The sequence below is a fragment of the Strix aluco genome, chromosome 4 (assembly GCF_031877795.1).
Source record: "Strix aluco isolate bStrAlu1 chromosome 4, bStrAlu1.hap1, whole genome shotgun sequence".
Taxonomy (NCBI): domain Eukaryota; kingdom Metazoa; phylum Chordata; class Aves; order Strigiformes; family Strigidae; genus Strix; species Strix aluco.
Window position 1 is genome coordinate 87,142,226 of NC_133934.1, and position 25,105 is coordinate 87,167,330.

Sequence of the window (25,105 nt, forward strand, 5' to 3'; positions counted from 1 at the left end):
ACCCCAGTCTCCAGGCATACCAGTGTCACAGAAGACTAGTTAACTGAACTACTCTGAATAAATTTCTTAGCTCAGCTGGTAAGCAAGTAGAATATTCAGTTTCCAGAGACTACATTTACCCGGCAAATAAGTTATTACAGAGAACGTGACAATGATAATGTAAAATAGCAAAGAAGGAAAGAGTACTGTTCATATTCTTTTTTGTGAACATAACACGCGAGCACACACACACACACACACGCACAAACGCTTCTTAAAGAGGAAAAATTTAATTAAACATTAGCTTGTTTAAGAGAGTATGAGGGTTGTCTTTGTTTACGGATGTCAGACATGGTGGTTTGGTACGAGGCAAAAATTACATGACTGGATTGTTGCAGAGCTACAAGGCAAATGGAAGAAACAAGATGTACACTTGCTTGCAAGCATTCTGGCTAGTATCCTAAGGAGTTCACAACCTTCAAAAGATTCAGCTTTGTTTCAGGTATTTAAGACAAAATTTTTATTTCTTGCTGTTTCACTTTTCTGTGAACTACAATAAAAATCGTGTGTGTGTGTGTGTGTGTGTGTGTGTGTCTCATTTTCATTTACCCATGGATCCTTCCATACTAACTGGACTCTCTAATATTACTTTTGTTTAATATAAAACAAATTCAGTTTTAATGTCCAAAGGTCCCAGGATTCCAAGACGTAACTAACTGGTATCCTTAAAGGAAACAAATCTCTAGAAAGAGATGTATCTAGTAAGCAGTCTATTGCTAGGTTTCTTCCTCTGAGAAGTACTGCATTATAAGCACTAGAGGATTATACGGCCCAGGGGAATAAGGTCATAGCATCTACATTAGTACATTTCTTAACAATAATTTTATAATTTCTTACCATTTCATGATCATTTTCTCAAAGATGATGAGCTAATTATTCATTAGGTACTTAGAATATCTAAGGAGGCACATGTACCCTGCCAGTATTTTGTCAGACATAGTCTATTGAGATATTGTCACATTATATAGTTATGTCTTCTATAACATCAGTGATTCCAGTTCTCTCATTACTACATCAGAAGATCTCCTCTTGCCCTTGTATTCATCTTAGATGTTCTGTTATTTATCTTCTTTAGTGATATTTTCAATTGAGTTACCCGACTATGGAGGAATTTTCATATGTTAATTCATTTATTAATACTATTTCTGCATCACACTCATTAAATGAGCTGGAAATTATGAACTCTGAAGCTGTAAGTAAAGAGCTTCAAAAATAAAATATTTTCAAAATCTATAAATATCAAATAGATAACGTAGTATTTGTGGAGAAATAATTAAATTAGTTTTCCCAAAGATAAAATGCATTAATCTAATTGTTGAGGAAGAAATGTTTGTAGGTTTGGATTTTTTTTTCTTTCCAAGGAAAAGGAAAGTAGCAATAGCTTTATATGTGCAATTCAAATTTAAGTAAGAAAGGTTATAATTTAGCTTACATTTGTGCCTCTGAAATACCACACGTTTGGCTAAGTCAGTGGAAAATTTATCAGAATCACTTAGACAGGAAACTAACATCAAACAGCTTCCTTAGTAGTTCCAAAATACAGAAACACCACTTAACTCTAGCCATATTTAGTCACAAAAATTCATCATCTTTAGCATATCTTGGCCACTCTTACTCATTTGCCTTTATCCGTCAATCCATCTTTAAATCCCATTTGGTATCTATGCTCATTTTTACTGATATGTCTATTTAATACTACTAACAGGTAATTTATTTTTTTTTTTTACAGCAGGTTTCAACTTTGATTTTGTTATTCTTTTTCAAGACACAGAATAGCTTTTTAGTTGAGAAACACATAACTGAAAGGGATCTACAGGATCAGTCCTGCAAGTAATGTCAGAGATAGTTCCTTCCTTAGTTAATTCCTTTACATACCAAACAAGTTCCATCTTACTCACCACTATTTCAGTTGGAAGACTGTTGCTGAACTTCACACCACCAGAGATTTCCTCTTACTTTTCAGCCTAAAATTTATTCATGGTCAAGTGCATCCGTTCGCTATGTCAACACTGCCCTTGGTCTATACATAAATAGAATTAAATATCCTTTAAACTTTTGCTTTGTTAAGGTCAACCAGCCACGCTTTTTTTATCTTTAGTCACGTGGCATTTTCTCAGTGTCTGAACAGTAAACATTTTCTGCACTTCCAGTATTCCAGATTGGATAGCACTAGAACCTGTATAATGCTTTTAATATTCTTTCTATTTGGAGATAATCTCTTGATATCTTGTACATTTTTAAAATATATATATATACATACAACCCCCCAAATCTACAAATTTGTTTGTAAAATTGGTTTGTAAATTATCTCTTTTCTTAATAGAGAGCAGACTACCAACAGATTTCAAAACACTAAGAATTACTAACAGTTTTATGTCATGCATAAAAATTCATCCTTGTGTATATCTTCTTGGAACCTACTGGTTTTGGGGTAAATTGTTAGATTTTTTTAGAGTACTCCAGATTGACAGGTTCCATAACTGGGATAATCTGAAGTATTTTACTTAAAAGTAATGACATTCAATGCCAAAATTATAAATGGCCACCTATAATATCCTAAAAAAATTATTTTTGGAAGAAAAAACACAGAAGGTAAAAGAACAGTGCTAGAGAGTAAATGTAAGAAATTGAGCCACTGAAGTAATCCTGCTGAAACCCACTGTCCACAGAACTGAGCAACACTGTGTCACTAAGCACTTGTTGTACTACACAATGAGTGTGTAAAAATTCAATAAAACACCAGTTAATTTTTCCTTTGTGGATTTTATGGTTTCTTTGGGGTTTGGTTTTGGGTTTGTTTTTTTTTTTTTTTTAATCAAAGGCAACGTCCAGAAACATTATCAATACTAAAGAATCTGTTCGTGGCATTGTTTCACAAAAGTTCCTAACAGACAGTGACTATTTTATTGTTGGATGTATCATTTATTTTATTAATGATGAGATGTAATCAAGGGAATGCTAAAAATAAACTTGTAAAGAAATCTAGTCTGAAATCTTAATCTGTTGTCTGAAGTGAGTTCAGTGGTCACGGTAACACCAGTTGAAGATTGACTCTTGCCCATTGTGAAATAGGCATGGCTCTTCTAAAAAGGTCACAAATTTTTCAAATATAGGCACCATGTTTTCAATTTTGCACATACAAAATATGTTCATGTCACTCAAATTACACAATGCGGCAGTGATAAGTCTGAACATTATTGTCAATTAATGGCAGAGAAAAGAGCCCAAAGCTCACGTAAGACTAATGACTGGGACAAATCCTGAAAAGAGACAAAAAGTATAAAACAACAGTTTTCCTGTTGTATGTGGTTTTGTGTGTGCATGTGTGAGAGTGCATATAACAAAAAATGTTTAAGAGTAAGTTCAGATAATAGCCCATCCATTCGTTCTCAGCTTCTTATCCAGTTTCATTGCTAAAGGCTTTGATTTTAACTGCACGTTAAAATGCAAATAAAAATCCCATATAAACCATTAGTTAGCGTGTTGACTGGTTCGAACCAATCAAAATTAAGAATTACTGCCGACTGTCTTCCTTTTAATCTACTTGTCAGCCTCTGGGTATGTAGGATACTTGACTGTCTCAATTTTCTCCTTAACTTTATAGGACGGGTACAGGCCTGTTCTTCCTAATTTCCTATTGATGCCTTTTGAATAACCATCCCAGTGGTTTCCAGCTACTCCAATTATATCTCCAGGTTCCATAGGAATTTCATCAGCAGTTCGTGGATGATGAGCATAAATAGCAATCTGGTTGTGGGCGTTCTGTCCCCCAAAATAGTAGATATCATCCAAAGAATGGAAATATGCTGAAGCATCTGGATGCAATGTCTGCATAATTTCATAGGCAACTCGACAAACCTTAGAAATAAAAACAGAGAGAAGTCATAAATATTGTGTGCGTCTGCAATATACGACAGAACTCAGCAACCAATGCATAAAAATTAACTTTTATAAGAGGATCAAGTTTGGGAATATCCAGGTCAAAAAAAACCCCAAACCAAAACCAAACAAAACCAAAAAACCTGCATATTTACTAACAAGAAGCATACAATTTTGCAGAATTTTAATTAGTACTCTGGTGATCAGATCTGGTAAATAAATGGATAAATAATTACAGCAGTCGCCTTTTCAGTAAAAATTAGAAACATCTGTATGAACACTAGTCATCCTGCTTTTTATAATGAATGTGTAGCAAATCAAATGTAAAAGCAAATTCGTTTCCCTTTTCTACTAATAAAAACTGTATTTTACTTTCCTTTGAAACTTTAGAACTTATATTTTCAAAATTTATTCTGCAATAATGAAGCTTTACATTTACTTTCCCGAAGTAAGTTCCAATTTTCACAATCAAGCAGTTCCAGAAGACCAAGACTTTAAAATGCTGTTAATATTAGAACAGTGATAGAATTATGACTGTTGGTAACTTGGAAGACAACTAAATAAAACTGAATTCCAGCAGACAATAATGATGTTGGCGAGGAGGAAGATGCATTTTGAAGTGTCACTGTATCACATGCTACCCAGGGCATTTCTTTCAGACTGAAAACAGGTCCCCATACCAGAATTGTGTTGGATCTCTCAGAGTTTCCAGAAACACAAAAGGCTGCCACTATATTAAACAAAGCTCTTTTCAACAGTGAGCTAGAAAGCTCTTCTCTGTCAGGTGTCCAATCTGGCCACTATGACATTTCTGACTTCTGATCTACATTACTGTATCTTTCTCTGATTTTGTGTAAGCTTGATAAAGCTTCATAAACTAACAATACAGCAGACTTCTTCAATATGAAGAAGCATTTCAGCTTTTTCATAATTTTCAGTCTATGTAACTATAGTAAAACTTGATTTTACTTTTCTTTCCTCCCTCTGAAGATACAGAGAATAGAACTTTGATCAGTCAAACTAAACATATTTGTACATTCCTAGCTTCTTTGAGAGAGGCATTTGCTTTAAAAATGTAATAGATTTCCTTTTATCCCTCTCCATCTGATCTTTGAATTAACTTTTCAGAAGTAGCTTTCAGAAGATCAGGCTGAAGTTAATTATTTTGAAGTACCTGTTATACCCCATACTACAGAAACAAATTTGATTACCCATATATTGGTAAGAGGTCATTTATTTTATAGCTTCTGTGACTGTTTTTGATGTTTTGTTCTCTGCATCTGTGTGCGCTCCAGGAGGATACACACATACACTCTGTAAAAGATTTTAAATCTCTTCAGTAGAAATGCTTTTTGGTGAGTGTAAGTGTCCTGCATACCTGACATAAAACATACATCTCTCAGCAATTGTTTCCTTTGTAGTGGGTAACTAAACTGTAAGCTGTTGAGAGCAGCAGGTGAAGAATTCACATGCAGAATTGTAGTTAAAGCCAGCCTCCCATTTTTTGTTCATAGATTCACTTGTTTTGCAGCCTGTATACTTACATGTACAATGCAAAATACAAAGACTAATAAATCCTGGAAGGAAATGAGATTATGAAGCAAAATGCGTCAGGCAGTGGGAGCTACGATTTCATCTAAATGAAGACTGAAGAGAAAAAAGCTCTTTGTTTCAATGTGCAATCTTAATTCTGCTGCTGTGTTACAATTTGTGTAACTACCTACCATGTGGATTTTCTATACATCTCAATTAAGGCAGTGTGGATGAAATACAGTGACAAGGTAGGTTGTTTCCCTTGACTCCACATCACTTGATGGGCCTAATTTCATTAACAACAGTATTTTAATGAAATATCTGTTCTTCAGCTTATATCAGTATTTTTTTAGTTTTGGTAACATAAATAAGAATTAACATAGGAGACTTCCTAAAGCACCTGATTCTATTCACATATACTGTAATTTTCTCTTAATACCTCTATAATGAAGCTTTGACTTTTTTTGGCAAGGGAAAAGAAAATGAAAAAAAGTCAGCATCCAATTGATTACTGTGAAAGTCCAAAATCACATTGGAAATAAATTAAGACTACATTCTTATCCTTACTTCATACAGATTGGACAACAGATGGTCACTAACAGCCTCATTTTGCTTACCTTCAATGCCAAAGTGATTATCAAACTGTTTATTTCATTGATGAAAGGACAGAAACAGTAGTTCAAATGTTAGAGATCAGAGGATCAAATTTTAAACCCATAAAAGAGAAAACTTTCTGAACAGCAGGAAAAGTTGCAACAGACCTCAGAAAAGCCCAATATATGAAAATACTGTCGGGATCCACATTGTTGCATGACCAGCTAAATGGTGTTAAATGATTTTTGAGGAGTTTGAATTACTAAAGCACAAGAAATTGCCCAGAATAAATTAGAGTAGATGGTTGGACCAAATTCGTAATCCCAGCTATTGAGAGTAATAGTCTAATATGGGATTTCCTAGACTTCAGTAGAATTTTCTGCAACTCTGTAAAAGCAGGTATGTCATCCAGCAAACTTGTCTACTGTCAAATGCAGGGAGAGGCAAAATGAAAGTGGAGCTCAAAGATACCATGTACCTCAATGGTATCCTCAAAGGGGTTGTACCAGATGATCTCCAGAGGTCCCCATCAACCTGTATCACCTTAACTGTATCAATGTATTTTAACAAATATTCTTATTTTGAAATTACCCCAACACTTTAAATTCAATTACAATATATTCTGTCCAAGCCATTTGTATCTATATTTAAACATTTCTTCTATGTTTATACCCAGTGTTTTATTTAAAGCAAACATTTACCACTTTTAACACAGCTATCTGAATATAATAATAGCAGAAAATGTTATCGATTGCTTATTTTTTGTCCAACACATAATATGAATTCAGAATATGAATTATATTAATAATATGAATTCAGAATATTAATTAATAATATGAATTCAGAATATTAATTATATTAATAATATGAATTCAGAATATGAACTGTCTCTCCACCAACGCACGTGTGGCATTTAAGACATACAGCTCTAGGTCTTAGCTGATGACCACCTTTCACTGTGATATGCATTCAGTGGACATACAGCTGAATCAAACAATTATAAAAGCGGATGGCTCCTCACAAGCTTTTCTTAGTGAGGATTTTTACTCTGGAGTTTATTCATGTAGTGGTCTGAAGCAGCCTATATTAATAACCTTCTAAATATGCTATAAAATGTCGTTTTCTTCACAGGGTTTGGTGAACAGTGGAAAAAAAAGTATACACAAGTATGACTGAGGGATAAGAGGGTTTTCTATACTTTTTCTGGTTTTGCTGTCTTCTTGTCATGGTAATGGTATTAAGAATTATTTTTCTTATAAGAAATTGATATTAATATTATGCTTGTTACCTATCTAATTCTCATTACAGTGCAGAAAACAATTTACATTTGAGGCTGTGGAAAACATTTCTTTTTGAAGTGAATTTTAACTTTCAGTTTTGTGTCCACTTCCATGTAACAGTACAATGGTGTGTGATCATAATCTATTGCCATCCACAGTGGAATGCTTTCCTAACCAGGAGTGTCACATAACAGCATATATGACAACAGTAGGTAAAAAACATTTACTCTAATTTCAATCATATTTTGCCATACTTGCATTAGGTGGATCAGCATATCAGTCACAAAATATTGCTTTCTGGTCTTTTTTAATCTTATACAGCTTTTCATGATATATGAAATTAATATACAATACAATGTAATAAAGAAAATTACAACAATGACAATTGTATGATTCAGTTTTGTAATGGACTCCAACTTGCTTCATCAGACCACTCAAGAAAGGAAGCTTGTAGTATAATAATTATCTGCAACAATAAGTCTCTACGGATTACGGTGGTCGGAATTCACATCTATCACATTGCTGCTGGATTGCTAGAAATATAATAGACTGAAGAGAAATTAGATGTCTGCTTTCTTCATTCTTTTCCATTCCCTAAGGCATTCATCTAAGGCAACAGCAGACATTTGAACTCTAGTAAGAGTGCAATGATGTGTAGAAATGGATGGACACAAGTTATATATTAACTTTATGCAAAATTAGGTAGTGTTAAACATGTTTAAAATTATTTTTACTTATTTTAAATTCCTTAACTAAGCTGCATAGAAATGGATAGATACAAGTTATACATTAACTTTATGCAAAACAAGGAACTCTTAAACATGTTTAATATTATTTCCTGCTTATTTCAAACGTCTTAATTAAACCAGTAACTTCAACTGAAGAGAAGTAATCAACCAGTGCTTACAGTCCTCTAAATGTTCACACAGCATACTGAGACTCTAATTCTTCCCTGAAATTTTCATGAGAGAGCACTGAGAATAAGATAACAGGAGCATGAAGAAAATTACGATTTAGAACTGGTACGTATACTCCATATTGTATTTGTATTGCAGTTTACCTGGGATGAAAATGTACAGACCAGGAAGTCTGCCTGAGACAAAAAGTGAATATCCAGAATAACACCTCTTAGAGAATTTTCAGTGTATCGGTTATGAAGTCCTGCTGACCAGGATATGGAGTTATCACTGATAAATTCGTAATTTGGATACCTGTGAAAATACAATACACTGTTAATGGCAAAGTCTTACTCTATTTTTTTAATTTTTTTTTTTTTTAAAGAAGCATCATCTTTGCTGCAAGATAAGGTTGTTAATTTGTTTTGAGTCTTTGCTTTACAGGGAATGAATTACAATTTTGCTGAACACTCTAGCACGTTACTGCTGCCTTCAAGCATACCCACTCTTTACCCAGAAAAGAAGAAAATTGAATAAAAATACGCTGTAAGTCTGTCTGGGATCTGACACTGTAGAAGAAGGGAAAGAATATGAGGAAGTATATGCCACATTCTGCTAATGCTACTGATTTTAGATGAAATGTACTCAGATCACTTCACTTTCTCTACTACTACACAGAATATGGGATTATGTCTTTACTAGATTTTTTTTTTCTTTACTAAATTTTATTACCATACTCTCTACTTGATACTGATTATGACACGGCAACAAAAGCAGTCACCTGTAAAAGGGACATATTAAATAAACAAATCTAAACTAACCAAAAAAATAAGAGTCTTTCACAGTTAAGGCCACATAGAGAACAAATTTTTCTATTTACTGGTCAAAAAGAAATAAAAGAAGTGTAAAATTTCATGTCAATATACCTCTGAACATATCATAAACAAAACAGTAATACTTTAAGTCAAAATGTTTTTATTTGAAATATAACACCTTGGTTTATATTACCTTAAAAATAAAAGTTTTTGACATATAACAATGACTTTAAAAGAAAAAAAAATCCTTTTAAAAAATGTCAAAAAAGAATGGTCTTCCTCAAAATATTTGTAACCCTTTACAGGGGAACTGAAATCTGAAATAAACTGTGGAAAGTACAAATTAATTAAATTTTCAGTCAGCTCCTACCAAAAATAATCTGTATATGTAAAACCCCAGGTAGTTGTAACAAAGATGATCATTATATTGCTGTTATACAAGAATTATATTTCAACAATGAAATGCAACTCATGCGACTAACCTGCGAACTACAAAATTTCAGCTACAGGGCTAATTATAAAATAACTTAAATAAAACCTATTTTTCAAATTACAACTTCATAACAATTATAAAACAATATATTACATAAGATAGCAAGGCTGCTAATATTTCATTTGTAAGAATTAATTATTCTTATACTGTTTAATAAAGCAAATGAGAATATATAGAGAGAATATAATGCTGGAGCAACACTAACTTAGACCTGTATCTAAATGCTTCAAAGTCTCAGAATCCTGTGCTGAACATTGCTCAAAATAAGGCTATATTCACAAGTTCTTCAAAAGTTACTGAAGTTAGCACCACTTGTATACAACAATGCAGCGCGTGCATATACTCTGAACACACGGTAGACATGGTTATGACAATCTCTCAGAAGAATATGCCTAATTTATTCCATTTTAATGTTAAAACTATGGGAAAACTGTTTTCAAAAGTGAAATAGGCAAATATAGAAGGCTTTTCCATCTAACATTCACTAGCCGTGACTACCAAATCAGGAAATTTATCTCAAGAGCAAATCAAAAAGCCATATGCAAAATTTCCATATTTGAGGAAGAATTTTAATTTATCTTCATAGTGATTTTAATAGAATTTTATGTTCCCAAGAGAAACACCTGCTCTAACAAAAATTAATGTATGTATGGCAAATTTCCCAGAGGTAGTATGAGAATTTTAAAGGGTGCATCTGATCATGAATGTCAGGGGAAGTTCATGCTGCATTAAAAACAAGAGAAAACAAAACAAACAAAAAAAGATAAGTAGGAGAAGATGGAAATATTATTCATTTGGAATAACTGATAAGATGTCTTCTGTAAATTATAGAAGCATATGGATCAAGAAATAGTTTTTTCAAGATGAACTCTGTCACAATAATAATTTTCTTTCTTATCTTTTCATGTATAATTTTTTGTCTGTACTGACATTTTTTGTCAGTATTTAACCAGCTCTCAAAATACAACAGATGAAAACACAGTACTTGTGATACAGTCTATTTCTCTTTCCATTGTGTGAATCATTTTAATATTTTTTTAAAGGAAAAAAAAAAAGTACAGACCAAATGGAAATGTCATACTACTCTGTGAAAACTAGCTGAGGAACAGACACAGGAATCAGTCTTATTTCAGTGACACAGCTCTGAGGGGAGCAACAGGAAGAACGTTTAACAGGAGATGTCATTTCAATGGACAATGAACATAGTAAAGATACTTGCACACCTCTTTGCAAGTTCTTGGTATCAGGAATACTGTTAAAATTAATCACTTTTTTCAGACTTCAAAAATCAGAATCCGCATGCTGAGTAGAAACAAAAGAAGGTTTCTTGAAGAATCTGATTTTCTACTAAGAGAAGATCTTAGTTAAGTTAATAACTTAACAGATGAAGCACACCACAAGAACTGTAATATTGGATCTGGTAACAAAAAAAAAAACCAAAACAACAAACAAACCAAAAACCAAACCAAGCAAAACCCAGAAGTATTTACACATCTTCTTATGCATACATTTAAAATTTTCTCCTTCCTCCCTTTCTTCTGGAAACAGTTTTTGAGATGCTTTTAAATCTGGTCTTCAATTCAGTTTGGTAAAGTTGATCCAAATTTACCTAACTAACAGTTTCAGAACCCAGTGATCCATTTATCAATTCACAAGTTAAAGTTTTCAAACAAGCACTTTTATGTTGTCCCGCACACACAATGCTATATTCATGCTTGGGAAAAGAGGTTGCTTTTAAAAGACCCCAAAATGTGAGCATAATAGCAGCCATACTCAGTGTGACCAAAGAATCTTCTAGTCCACCATCCTGTCTCCAAACACAGGCTGAAAGCAGAGCATAAAGAAAAATGCAGTAAAAGGCCAAGCCTATACACCTCTCAAGCTTAGCCATACATGACCCACCAGCTTCATGCATTAGGTGAGGTTTAATTCTCCTTCCCACACCTGATAGTACTTTAGATTGTATTTAAAGCTGTTCTTACCACAATGACTACAAAGAATAAAGGACATGAAACTTCTAAAGCTCTATAGTTAGCTCTTGCTTCCTTCTATTCCCTTTTACGTCTGTATTTATATTATGATTAATGTAATACATTACAAGCTTTTGAGGATTTTTTTTTTTTTTTTTTTAAGCAGAACTCAGGCATGATCCTATTACTAGGATTCCTGAATGCATGGTAAATGAATAATAAATAGTAAGATGTCATATTCTTACTGACAGAATCACCTAAATACAGTATTTTGTAGGATCCCTCCTAGCTTACCAAAGAAATTACCCACACAATCTCTTCTCTATAACAGGAAAGGACCAGACTTTGAAGACAAAACCAAAGAATGAAAAGTGGTATAATACTGTTTTCTTTGTATCAGACTACATATATGTAGTGTATTTCTTCCACATATCTAAAAATAATACCTAATTCTTCTAAAGCTACCTAATAGATTCTTGAAAGTTATATACAGGCCAGGAAGGATTTTTTTTTTTCCCTAGAAAAAGGTGAAAAGAAGAAATCAGAAGAAGGTGGGGAAGAGATAGTTTAAAGTCTTTCCTTCCTGCACCTACCAGCCTCAGATAAGGATAGAAACTAATCACAGTTACGAGACTATTTCAAGTTCCAAATGGTTTCAGAAGCTGATCAACTAGTTGTGTCAGTATAGCTTATCACTACCCTGTGCAGCAGGTGCAAACCATGGCAAGTTCCAGGCTCCTGTTCTCAATTCGCTAGGACTGCGGAGGTGTCCAGAACAGGCAATCCAAGTTTTCTTCCCTCTGAAAGAAGAGTGCGAGCATGTGTGTAGACTGATGGAGTAAGAAGTAATGTGTTTGTTCAGGTCTTGCTCTAAAAAGATTTGGAAAATATGAGCTGTTCATCAGACTCAAGAACTTTGAAGCACTGCTGAATTCTATGTAACAGGGGCAGGGAGGGTTGCAACAGCTATACTACAGATAGTACAGAGGGAGAAAAGACATTCACTTGCTATTGTGGAAGCAAATAAACAGTGAAATAGGGTGGAAAAAGCAGCTTTCATAAGTGCTGGGAAGGGAAAAAAAAAACCAACCAAACAAACAACCAAACCCAAACCTCATGAGGGAGGCAAATTACTGAAAAAAAACCCCAAAAACAACAACAACAACAAAAAACCAAACAAACAAAAAGCAAAATACAGATGACTTTATAGGTAAAAATCCTGAAAGGAAGAATGCAATTTGTTGGATTTTAGTGCTCATATACATGAGAAAGAGGCCTAAATAGATTCCTATATAAACGAGAAATGTATTAAATACGGTTTCTTAAGAATTTATGTGCGTGTTCAACTGCATTATTTTGAATAATCTACCTGAAAGAGAGAAGATGCTGTAAATAACATTATAGAATAGAAACACATATAGTAGAAACACAAAAGTTTGTATTTGAAAACTATTAAATCTGGCAAATAACAAGTAATTTACACCATCCCTAACATATCACTTAGATAAGACAAATACCATGACCTCTGCTTACCAGAAGTTGTCAAGTGCTTTAATCCCATAATCATTACAGCTGTTGAACTCTCAACCATGCTCCTCTCTAATCATGTTGTTCTGTATCATGATAATTCTGAAAATATATTGCTTTTTTTTTTCTTTTGGAAAACAAAACAAACAAAAACACTCTACAAACTGACAGTACTGACTCCACTGTCTTTACTACTGTACTCGCAATTGATAGACATCTGACTGCAAGGGAAGTTTCTGAAACTTCAGTCAAAACATTTCTGTTTTCATGACTAGGAATAGTTTGAAATACTTAACAGAAACAATGGTCAACATTGTTTGACAGCCAATCACTCCTATAAAGAGAGATCTTCTGTCTAGTACTTACTGATATTACTGCACCCAATAATGAATGCAATATAAGCTACCGCAATACAACGTGACAGCTGTTTCTACCAAAACTTGATAGTTCAATATGTCAGACGTGTAAACTAATTTGGAGCTTTCTTCACAAGAAGAGGAAGAAAAGGTTCTTTGTTCCCCAAACCTGCCTTCAGATGCCCTTAAATGCTGAAATATCACATTGTGTCCTGCCTTCTGTGAAATCACAGGAAGTTTAAAATGCCTTCTACTGGACTGCAAGCAACAATAGGGTGCAAACAACTTAGGAAATTATGTTTCAGTGTAAACTATGACCTGAAAACTCAGCAGCAACACAAAAATTTCACTACTTACAGATTCTATGGCTTTTATTAAGAAAACATACAAAATGAATGCTGTACTAATGAGCTGTATCATCACATCTCAGTAAAAGTGTGATTTGGAATGAACCTTGAACTACCACAGAAACTGCAATGCTTAATAAAATTCTGTATCAGTTTACTGAGCAAGTCACAATTCTACTATTAGTTTTTGTTGCTATTGAAAATTTGGGATGATATGTTTACATAGGTAGTGCATCTCATTATTCACACACCTAAGTATACAGTGCTAAGGATTGAAAGTTCAACACAAAAAATGCATAACCAAGACTGTTACAGTAATATTGAATTCTATTATGTTACAAACAGTAATTAAAGTTATTTAGGACAATGTAATGAATTAAATATTATAACCTCTATTTTGTATTACCTGTCTTTTCATTGTTCAGATTTGCACTTTAAATGTTATGTTATCATAATTGTTTCTGCTACTGTTCTTGTCTCTATATATACAAAAAAGGAAGGATTAGATTGCCATCATCTGGAGTTGTGTATGTTCGTTTAGTTTTTTCAAAACTCCATAATTTTAAACAGCAGCCCTTTATAGATATGAAACAAAAATAGAAATAGCACAATTGAAATACACAGGTTTGCAATGCTGTAGAAAATTCCTCTACTACAAAATAATATTTTCTGCTTACCTTGTATATGCCAAAGAAAATTTGTAATCCAGTATGTTATCTTACATATTTTTCCAAGCATGTCTACCAAGAATAAACAGTTCAAAAATTTGTCACTTTTGATTTACCTTGATTTTGAAAAGTATTAATTTCCTTGCTTAAATGAAAAAATACGTATTCTCTGCTCAAGGGAGATAAAATTTTGGAAACAGAAATAGGTGCTATTCAGTAGACAGCTAATTAAATAGTACTCAAATGGAAAATATGCTAACTTGTACTCAGTAACGAATACACTTAAATTCAATGCATCTGAAATACTTATGCAAGTTTCCATAGTCATAGCGATAAGCATTTGTGAAATTGTTTATATACCATAAACACCACAACCCAAGAAAGATACAGTTAAACATGGAACATTATTCTTCCATATGCATCTGCTTTCTTTTACTAAACAGAAGATTTTGCCATCTCAGTGACACCTTGCAAAACATGCAATTAATGAGATTTACAGGAAAATACAGGCCATGTTAGGAGTAAATGAATGTATACTGTGCATTTCCAGGTTTGAACACAGTTATATTTTCTATGACAGGCTGGGATAGCCTACAGCTAGGGTAGGTTGTTACACCCGTGTTCTGAAGAGCTGGAAGAGGACAAAGAGCAAAAAAGGGACAGTGACAATGTTACAGATTGGGAATCCCACATATATTTAAGGACAAACTTTAAAATTATTCAACATGTAGGGTGAAAGTCTTCTAAGCTGTCAATACAGAAATCTTTCTGAAAGAGTCATCAGAGGCTTTTCAACCAACTTGTAAAAATTTCTCTGGCTACTATTCACAGAAAGGTATTGTTTGGACAGGTGAAACTTCTTAATACATTAACTAGTTTTTACAATATTTCTGAATAATTTCTTTTTAATATGGATGTTCTATAAAAAGCTTGGTGTGTTTATTATTTATGTTTTCACTTCCCTTTTACAGTATTGCTTTGTTTTTAAATAGTCACAGGTATGTCGCTCAACTCTTCTAGATTTTTAACATTAAGCTTTGAAAAGCATTCTTGTGGGAAAAAATCATCCAAGAAAAGAGAGAAAAATCTGAAAGAAAAATCAAAATCACTGGAAGCTGAAATGCAATCTTAACTTTAGAAATGATAAGAAAAAAAAAATATACTAAGATTTCTGCACACAATAGTCAGAAATTGTGACGCTAACCAGAAGGAACAAACTGTAACATAAACATAATTCATCTTACTTGGATTTTGCCTCTTGCAACAATGAAGGGTCATCTGTAGCCAAATACACTCTTTTTTTATCAACATGCATTCTGCGAGCAAGAAGTTCAAACCGCTCTTCAACATGTACCATATATTCTTCAATGGGATGAAATGCTGCCTCTGTTCCTACTTTGTCTGTCCTTCGGACGTGAACACTGGAAAAAGGCAGAAACTAGGAATTCAATTTATAAATACAATACATGCTTTAGTAACTGAAATTTAAACTTTAAATTTCATGCCTGTGATTTTAGAATTCATGTTAAATTAAATCCCTACATAAAACAAGAAAGGATTAAAACTCATTGATGTCCATCAAGACACACTGACAACATTATCTGTCAGTCTGTTCTTGAAAGCAATATAATAATCTTGCAAGGAGACAAAGGGTAACTGGAAGAAAAGAATTAAGGAGATTTAATTATAGCATACAAGGTATTCCTTTTGTGCAGAATGATAAGTTAGCGGTGTAGTTAGATAATGCTTGATCAATACAGTTCAAAAGCAAAACAGGAATATTTGCATCATGGATATATTGAGACACCAACTACAATGTAGGGTTTGAATGAAGGTAGTTAAAAATGCATCTTCTCCATCTGCTTGAAACCTAACAAAGCCTTCGGATCCACCGGTGGTGAAGTGGCCTACCAACTTAATGGTCAAAAGCCAACTAACATTTGGACAGACCTACTGTGTACTCCTACAAAAAGAAAGATTAAGGGTTGAAGGAAAATTCTGGCAAAGGAAGCAATATTTGCAGACTTGAGTACAGCAGCAGCAAAATTTTTCACGTTACATGAGAGTAAAAACCTTTCTTCCACAAGCTGCTCATTATTGCCCATAGGTACTTTCCTTCCTTCTCCCTGTATCTCCCCATACAGAACTTTCCAATTCATACTTACTGCTAAGAAACAACAACAGTGAAAACATCACAGGAAAGGGAAAGGCACATACCATATTCAAGTGCAGCCAACAATAAAATTAGTTGCGGATTGTGGCATGTAAAATGTAGGCTTAGACTTTTTTCCTCAACTGTAAAAGCTATCAGCATTTAAAAAGAAGACCCAGACAGAAAAGTGTCTGGAATACAAGCTGAAAGGCAGCTACAGGAATGAAATTCTGCATCACGTTACTAGATATGGAAGGACATATAAAAAAAACTTTCTATTGAGCTGCCTTTTATGTATCTGTCCAGCTATAGGTAGGCAAGTATGCTGAAGAAGTACTTGTAATCAACTTGTGTTGTGCACAGTTAAAAAGTAATATCTTTATCTAGAAAGCACCCTCTCACCCCACAAAATGCTTGAGGCTCTTGGATAACCATCATAAAACAATTTGTTCTGTACAGGAATCACTATATACACATATTAAAGCACAGACAGTTAAAAAGAAAATTAAATACCCACCCGATCACTGGATGTTTGAAACCAAGTTTCCTTGTGGCTTCCTCTATTTCTTTTTCTAACCAAGGCTGTGGACGAATCAAGTATTTCACAAACTGTGAGACCCACCACACTGCAGGATCCCCATGTACACGAATTAGTCTATCAGCCAGGTCTTCGGGAATAGCCAACGGTAAATAAGGTGGTCGTGGGTGTAAGCTGTCAACAATGGGAAGTTCCACCACCTGAACATCCTTATCATTAGCCTCACCTGTTTTAAAATACATACTAGGATGAGTCAAGCAGTTTATTAATAAGCTTTACCATCGGCAAATAACATCCCAAACATATCAGCTAAACTGTAACTTCAACTTCAAAAAGACTACCTAATCGTTGCTCTACCTTTTCAAAATAGCATTAAAAAAATTAATAAAAATCATAGTTTTAGACTAGAGTTATGTACCAACTGTATCTAATAATCCATTCCAGCAGAATAAAGTTGAAGGTCCTTGAATTCTTAGCAGCTGGTAGTTAATAGAATATAAAAAGTGTTCCTGTTTATATATTCATACCTTTTCATATACAACTACACCATTACTGTGTGCTTACTTGGACAGACTTGTTATCTAAAATGCTTAAAACTCAGTTACTTGTTTAAAAAACAAATATTTTAAGGCATAAGAAATTCTTTTAAAAACCCTATACAGTCCTGCTGCTCTTTTGAATACATTTTATTGCAGTAAATCTCAGCATTTCAGACATCATTAGAACCATTGAATTAGCTACTCTACTGACAGAAGGGGAGAAAGGACAGAGAGACAGACAATTCCTGTCTGGAAGAACTATGAAGTAGCAAATTAAATAGATCAAGGAAAACAGCCAAGCACTATGCAAGCATGTGATTTACATACAGGTAAAAATTTGTTCTCTTTTAAATACTGAAGTGGAATATACAGATGTTTTAGATGGGACTTGCATTCCGGTTCAATAACCACTAAACATTTTTAAAGCGTTTTTACAAATTACACGAACATAAGTGTCTACATAATTGATAATTCAAAGCTACTTTCATATACTGAAATAAATTATAATACACGACAACATAATACAAAGCATTACATTTTTGAAACACTGAACGTTTCAGGTAAGATTTCTAGTGTGTTCATTTCCTCCAAAAGAATATTTACATTGTCTGCAGTGTTTACTGCCAAAGATGGCTAATTCTCTGTTTAGTGTTCACCAGCCAGGAAAGAAAACTGTTTTAAACATAAGCAAATCCAATGCATATAACTGTTGATGACCAAGGAAACCTAATGGTTAAGAAAATCAGTTCAGTGCAAGGATGAGTCTTATTTTAAGAACAGTTAAAAATCCCTAAGGTTAGAACACTTCTGCATGCACTAAAAATCATTTCAGTATATTTGTGCCAAAGTCCTAGAAATATGACAATTGCATGATTAAGTCATAAATTGCCAGAATGCTACATTAACACCACTGAGCCTACCAAAAATAGTCAAAATTCAGCAGTAACTCTCTGAGACATGGTTATTTAAATGAGGAATGTTTGTTATGGTCAGGTATATTTTCAATTAATTTTTAGTAATTTGGAAAAATCTGTCTTCACAGATATCTCTATATGTTAATATTTCATCACTGCACTGTATAACACCAGTGTAAAGGGATCCTTCAGAAGAATTTCCCATAGAATATGCACTGTAGGTATGGATGATACTTTTTAATTCACGAAGCCAATTCATATTTTTACCATCCATTATATCACACAGGAAAAGATTTAGTAAAAGTTCATAAATTTAGTAAAAAAAATAGGCATTTAAGTTTTCTTATAAGACAATGGGTAGTATATCAGTATATCTTCAGAAAGCTGCAATAAAGAAAAGCAGCCTGAAGCCAGGGAAATGCTAAATTTAGTGCAGATGTAGTCAGAAGTCCAGACAAAAAACATTTAGCTTGGAAATGGTAAGGAAGAACACTTAAGGTTCCATCCTTTTTACCCCTTCCCCCTCAACTGAGAGTGGGGGAAGGAACAGGGTGGCAAAAGAAGCAACAGCAATCTTGGCTGAGAAAAGAAAGAAAATACTCCAATCTTGAGTTAGAGAAGAAAATTCATTGCAATTCTTTTGAGGAGAAAAAGCAGATGCTAAGGTGCATATAAAAAGGTGATTTTTTTTTTTTTATTAAGTATGGTATGACTCACAAGTTTTTAAACTTCATTTTAGCACTGAAAAAATATGTTGTGTAAAGACAGCCATTTGGAAAGTCTTGCTAGTGATAGAGCTGACTGAGCGATCTGACCCACTTCTTGGCATTTTGACCCTTAAAAGCACCCAACACATTGTTCCATACTATTCAAAGGACAAGAGTGTGCTTCTAAAACTTTCCACGGGCTGTCTTAAGGTTTTGAAGAAAATTAGATTGGCCAGCAATAACTAGGACAGCTTTCTGCATACAGGACACTGGATTAAAATATATCAAAATCAAAAGAATACTGAAGATGACTGGGGGGGGAAAAAAAAAAACCAAACCAAAACAAAAAAACACACACCAGATTTCGGCTTTAAACTGCATGTGATACATCGTTTGAATAATAATGAAGTTGCAAGACTTGCTGAGAATCAAAATCAGAAAGGACCAAAATGTATTTTATTAAGGCAAAACAAACAACTTGGTGGTGCAAACTTAACTACTAGGTCAAGTCTTAATGAGTGCACTTTGAGATACAGAAAGCTACTTTTCAAGAAGGAACTGAAAATATCTTATGGTTATTTCATAGAGAAGATTAAGAGTTCCTTACTTTGTAAAACTACACAATATGAGACTGAAAATTGGAACTATTTCTGAAAGTATGGGTAACAAATGGAAAGTGATAGAATGAAATATTCACAAATACAGATCAAATACTGTGTTGTCATTATAATTAGAAATTTTGAAATGGCTATAGAAGCCTCTCATGCTTCAGGACTTCTGCCAGTTACTAACTGTTGACAAAATAATTCTGACACACATAATGTTGTGTTGAGACAATGCATATAAGTGGTTTTTTTTTAAAAAATAAATCAATCAATATGGTCATCACTACTTTGAACAATGTTCTGTTAACAGTTGACATAAAATTGCAAGTGGGCAAGGTGCGTAAGTCCACTTAATTCAAACATACAAACTTCTGACAAAGCACAGCCATTTGACATCACCAGTTAGAACATCTGTGTAATCAAACACGCAGCTGTGTGAACAATTCTAGGAAACTTTCTGACAACTTTCTAGTTTTTATATTACCTCTATTATCACTCTAAACAATGAAGAAAAAACCTGCTATTAGTCTTCACTCATTTCAAAAAGTACAAGATAGCAGATGCAGTAAAAGGAAAACTTACAGCAACTGTTTGCTTTTGTCCTGGACAAAACCAGTGAAGAGTAACTCTTTACTAACCTGAAGGAGTAAACAACTCTCTGCAACAGCCATATAGGCAAATGACAGCTTTCTTATCCTACTGATTACTTTTTTTTTTTAAGCGTCTGCTGAAAGACTCCTAATAAACAATGATCTTGTCCTATTTTCAACGGGCATAGTTTAAAAAACTTTCGTGGAAATTTTGGATAGCAGGATATTGGTTTAGCTTACTCAGAAATAAGCTGCAATCAAAATCAACGATACGGTGGATAACCAAACCTCAGTCAGATCAATAGGCAAGCATATACATTACAAAAACATTGTCACTTTCTTGACTGATACGAATTGTAGCTGTTCAACTAAAGATAGTGAAGCTGGGTTAAAAATACAGAATGATCTTTTTATCCACACATTTCTTCAGTTTTTAGCTATGTATTCTCTAAATTTTAAAATATTTCAGTTTCTCCACTGCGCAGCTGTATTTTGTTAACTAATAATAGATAAGCCATAAAAGGTAATAATCCATACTAATGCTTATATCTTTTTCTCATGTTGGTAGTTCAAATCACAGTATCATCATGTCAATCAGGTCCAACTCCCTGCTCAGTGTAGGTCCAGCTTTGACATTTGATCACAGGATCATAGAATTATTTAGGTTGGAAGATACCTCAAGAGTTGTTATAGGTCATTTACACTTCAGGAATACTTCAAGCTACTTCTTCCAATGTGATTTAGTTTGCTTTTACAAAGCCAAAATTTGCCTCCATAATTCTATTTATATATTTGAATATATACAATATATATTTAAATATATATTAATATACAGAACTATATATAAAATCCTATTTATAGTTTCTTTAACTTTCATATGATTCCGGGTGCTATTTTTCAGTGACCTAAAAAATTGTCCTCCAAAGTTCTGCAACATAATCCATTTTTCCATCACTGAGTAATCAAAAGATCGAGTGTTTTTGTAACAAAGTACTGCGATACTGATAACACTCACTCTTTTATCATAACAACATACTCTGGAGGAAAATCACAGGCTGTAAAGAAATTGATTTTTATTTAGATGACCAATGCCAGTTGCACCCCTTAGTTCTTATTTATCACTGATTACTTTTTAAATACTGAAATAAGCTGTGTGTGTTATAAGAAGCATAACTTTGCTTCCCTGCAGTATCCCAATGTGCCTTAATTGCTGACTTCATAGCTCACAGCTTACATAATTTTTAGTGATTTGGCATAATCTTACTGCCTGTCTACTTTTCAAATGTCCTCGTAATTTAGAGTCCATTTAGAAACTTTTGATATTTATACCTTTCATATCACCTTCTTTAAAGCCTGAAAAACATTTGTTTGGCTCAAAATGACCTTTGGAATTCTGTTATTTTACCTTACCTTACCGTCCTGCCATCTGAACGTTGTTCAGACCTGCATTTCGATGGGCATTTTCATTGGGTGTTCATTACTTTGCATGGCAAAATGTCAGCCTCATTTCAAGTAACAATCAATATTATTAGTTAATGTTAACTGAAAACCTGTTTGAGCACTTTACTCATTATCCTATTATTTCAAAATTTTTCATCTAATTTCAAAGTATTCTTTCAAGAAGTTGTCCTTAAAAGTATGCCAAGGAACACTGTGCTAAGAATATTTCTGTTGTGTAAATGAGAACTTCAATTTAATTTCAGTCTGTGTTGCTAGAAAAACAAGTGAATTCACTCAAAAATGGAATAGCTTCATTGCTTTCCTGTTTCTATAATACAGACTTATTTAAGCCGATACCAACTTGCACAGACCAATCACAGCTCTAATTAACTAAACTCTACAACCTGAAAGACTTACTGCCAATTTGAAGCCTCACCCCAACTGAGTGAACAATTCTAAATTCACATCACACAAGATATGTCAGAGTGCTAGGAACGCTGTTAGATTAAAATAGGATACAGTGAGAGGGACCGTGCTGAATTCTCACAAGGCTCCTCATTGTCTTGGTGGCTACTGTTACATACTGCAAAGTCAGCAGGTTCATGGTTCATCAACTTCAATGATATTTTAATGGTTTTCTTTGCAAAACGGACAAAAATATGGAAACTATGCAAAGTTATGGTGTGTTATGCTATCATGAATTGTCAACTAGTTCAGAAGAAAGAAAAAGTACGCTTTCATCGGTTCTGTGCTGCAGATTACATCTCCTAAAACTTATTATTTGGGCATTTCCAAACATTATTCAAGTCACCTAGTAAGAACTTTATGCCATAGTTGAATTATAAAATGGAATTAAAATGAGATAAAAAATCCTATTTTTATTTTGAAGTAGTCGATGTAAAATATAACTTGTACATCTAAGTGATTTTTCTCTAAGATTTTGCTTTGTACATTTTTAATGCAAAGTTTTTGAACTTTGTTAATGATTACTTTCTCACTAGTGTTCCACTTACTAATTTTTTTAATCATCCTTTATCTAAGCAAACCTTTTATGGCAGGCAGGTATTGAAGAAATTTGGTGCAATTCAGTTTTAAGGAAACTGAAAATACAGTCCTTTTTTGGGGGGGTGTTTATATGACATATGGATAGTTTTGTCCCATTTGTCATCCCAAGAGGCTGATTCTTAACAGCTTCAGGAGGGAATAAACCAAAATGTTTTCAATCATGCCAACATGTCTTCTACTACTCTTCTCAACACGGGTACCCCCATGACTTTTTTCCTGCATCCTTTCCTCTCCTCTCTTGCAAAACTCTTGCAACTACCCTCAGGTACTCCCATGTCTCTTACCACTCTCTGTACTGTTTGCCTGTTGGAAGGTGACATCTGTGATCTGTCACTGCTTCTCACTTCCTGGTAGGCCTGAATATACAGCGGCTGTATACACATATCCAGGCTATCTATTTTGAGGACTTTTGAGAAATCTTAACAAGACCTATTTTTTTCAGTCAAATTTGACCAAAATTCATCCAATATTCAGAACTTGTACTAAGTTAGGATAAAAAAAGGAGCAGATAGAAAGGTACAGCATGATGACAAAACCTTTGCTCTCACAAGAAAGTTGGCTAAAATAATTCTCTGCCAAAGATACTGTTTTATCAGCTCTCCCCCCAGAATAAAACTTTGATGGTAGTTTTATTTCTGGTCCAGCAAAAACCCTGACTTCCAGATCTTCAGAACTAGCAACATGTCTTTGTAACATGAGTTCCATTGACTTTTAATAGTATTTATCTTCCTGTGTTGTTCTGGTTCTTTGAAAATCCTACCCATAATCAAAACCACAGTGTAAAGATAAACAGTGCTCTTACTGTCTTAATAAGTAATGAGATTTCAATGAATGTTCTCCCTCTTGGACCTAATGAAAGCATGAACTGAATGTATAGATTTCTGCATTTGAAATAGCTATGTCTAACAAAACTAAAGCAGTAGCATCTACTGATGCCTTGAGGGCCTCCATTTCATTCTTAGTATGCTCAGGTGAGCTACATTATAAAGACCTATATTTCTGTTTCACTTCTCATCACTTATTAGAAGTTTTTTATAGCAATTGTCATGTCACTTTTGAGAGAACATTAAAAAGTAAAGATTTTTCCCTTCCTCAATTGCTTAGATACCCAGCATGCCAGCTGGAAAGTTTACAGGTGAAGTGTGTGATTGCACAAATTGACTTCACATAACAGTCAGTGAAGGTGTTTTCAGCATTTCAGTCAAACTAAGTAGAAATCAAGCAGCTTACTAGTAATTTATTTTCCCTTTTATCTTTATATATTCAAACTGCTTTTTGAACAATGCCCCATTTCATCTAAACAGCCTATATGAAAGGGGTACCTTTCCAAGAAGAGCTCCAGTTCCCTGGCTACCAGAAAATACCATAAAATGTATTTGCAAACGCAAATACACTTTTATAAATGCAAAGGGGTTTTGCCATGTTACCCAGGTTTAGTCGCTCATGCAAACAGTAGCCAGAGTTGATGATTTAAAAATAAGATCTTACATAAGGATAGCTGAAATAACTTAGAAAAACATACAGAAAAGATCTTTACAGCAATATTGAAAAAAACCCTTAATTTTGGATTTGATTTGGAAAAATTCCACTGAAGCTTATTCTCTGTTTCAGTCTAATGTTAATTACCATATACTGAAAATACTTCCAAATACTTGCTTTGAATATTAGGTTGTCTTTTCTAGAATAGAAGATAAAACAGCTTACTTTTATAATAATCCTTCAACAGCTGCAGGGACTTATCCGCAGGGACTGATCTCTGGCATGCATATGCTGATTGGACATAAGTATGAGCCTGTAACAAGCATGTAAAAACATGCAAAAAACAAAAACTCAAGACAATATTTTAGGAGACCTAAAAGTTTCAAACAGGTCATGAGAAAGGAGCTTAATATTCGGAGTTGGCTGTCAAGGCATTTAGTGGAAAAGGACTTCCAGTTTAGACAACATATTTTCTGTCTTTTTGAGCTTAGAGGTTTATAACTTGAGCTCCCAATCTTGTCTTGTCCTAATTTGAACACTTGGAAGACTCTTCTTTCAATGAATTAGTAAAATTCCTTCATATGGAAGTCCACCCTCAAGGTGCATGTAGACAAAAAGACACTTTAGTTACCCATAAATAAAACAGCAGAGAATAAAACTGATGTGCTGTTGGAAATTC

The 25,105-nt window shown here is 33.8% G+C and overlaps 1 protein-coding gene across 5 annotated transcripts in view; it reads right to left on the reverse strand.

Moving 5' to 3' along the window:
• Positions 1-250: 250 nt before the first annotated feature.
• FUT8 (fucosyltransferase 8) overlaps positions 251-25,105 on the reverse strand; it is a 138,768-nt gene continuing 113,913 nt past the window's right edge. For 4 of the 5 annotated variants that reach the window (XM_074823937.1, XM_074823934.1, XM_074823935.1 and 1 more), the window contains 4 exons: positions 17,067-17,313; positions 15,642-15,818; positions 8,386-8,536; positions 251-3,897 (listed from right to left, as the gene is read on the reverse strand). In XM_074823937.1, the coding sequence (XP_074680038.1) occupies positions 3,580-3,897; positions 8,386-8,536; positions 15,642-15,818; positions 17,067-17,313 (893 nt within the window). In that variant the 3' untranslated portion in view covers positions 251-3,579. Of the gene's footprint in view, positions 3,898-8,385; positions 8,537-11,942; positions 12,300-14,406; positions 14,470-15,641; positions 15,819-17,066; positions 17,314-25,105 lie in introns of those variants that run through there. The other variant, XM_074823938.1, reaches the window with a different exon arrangement.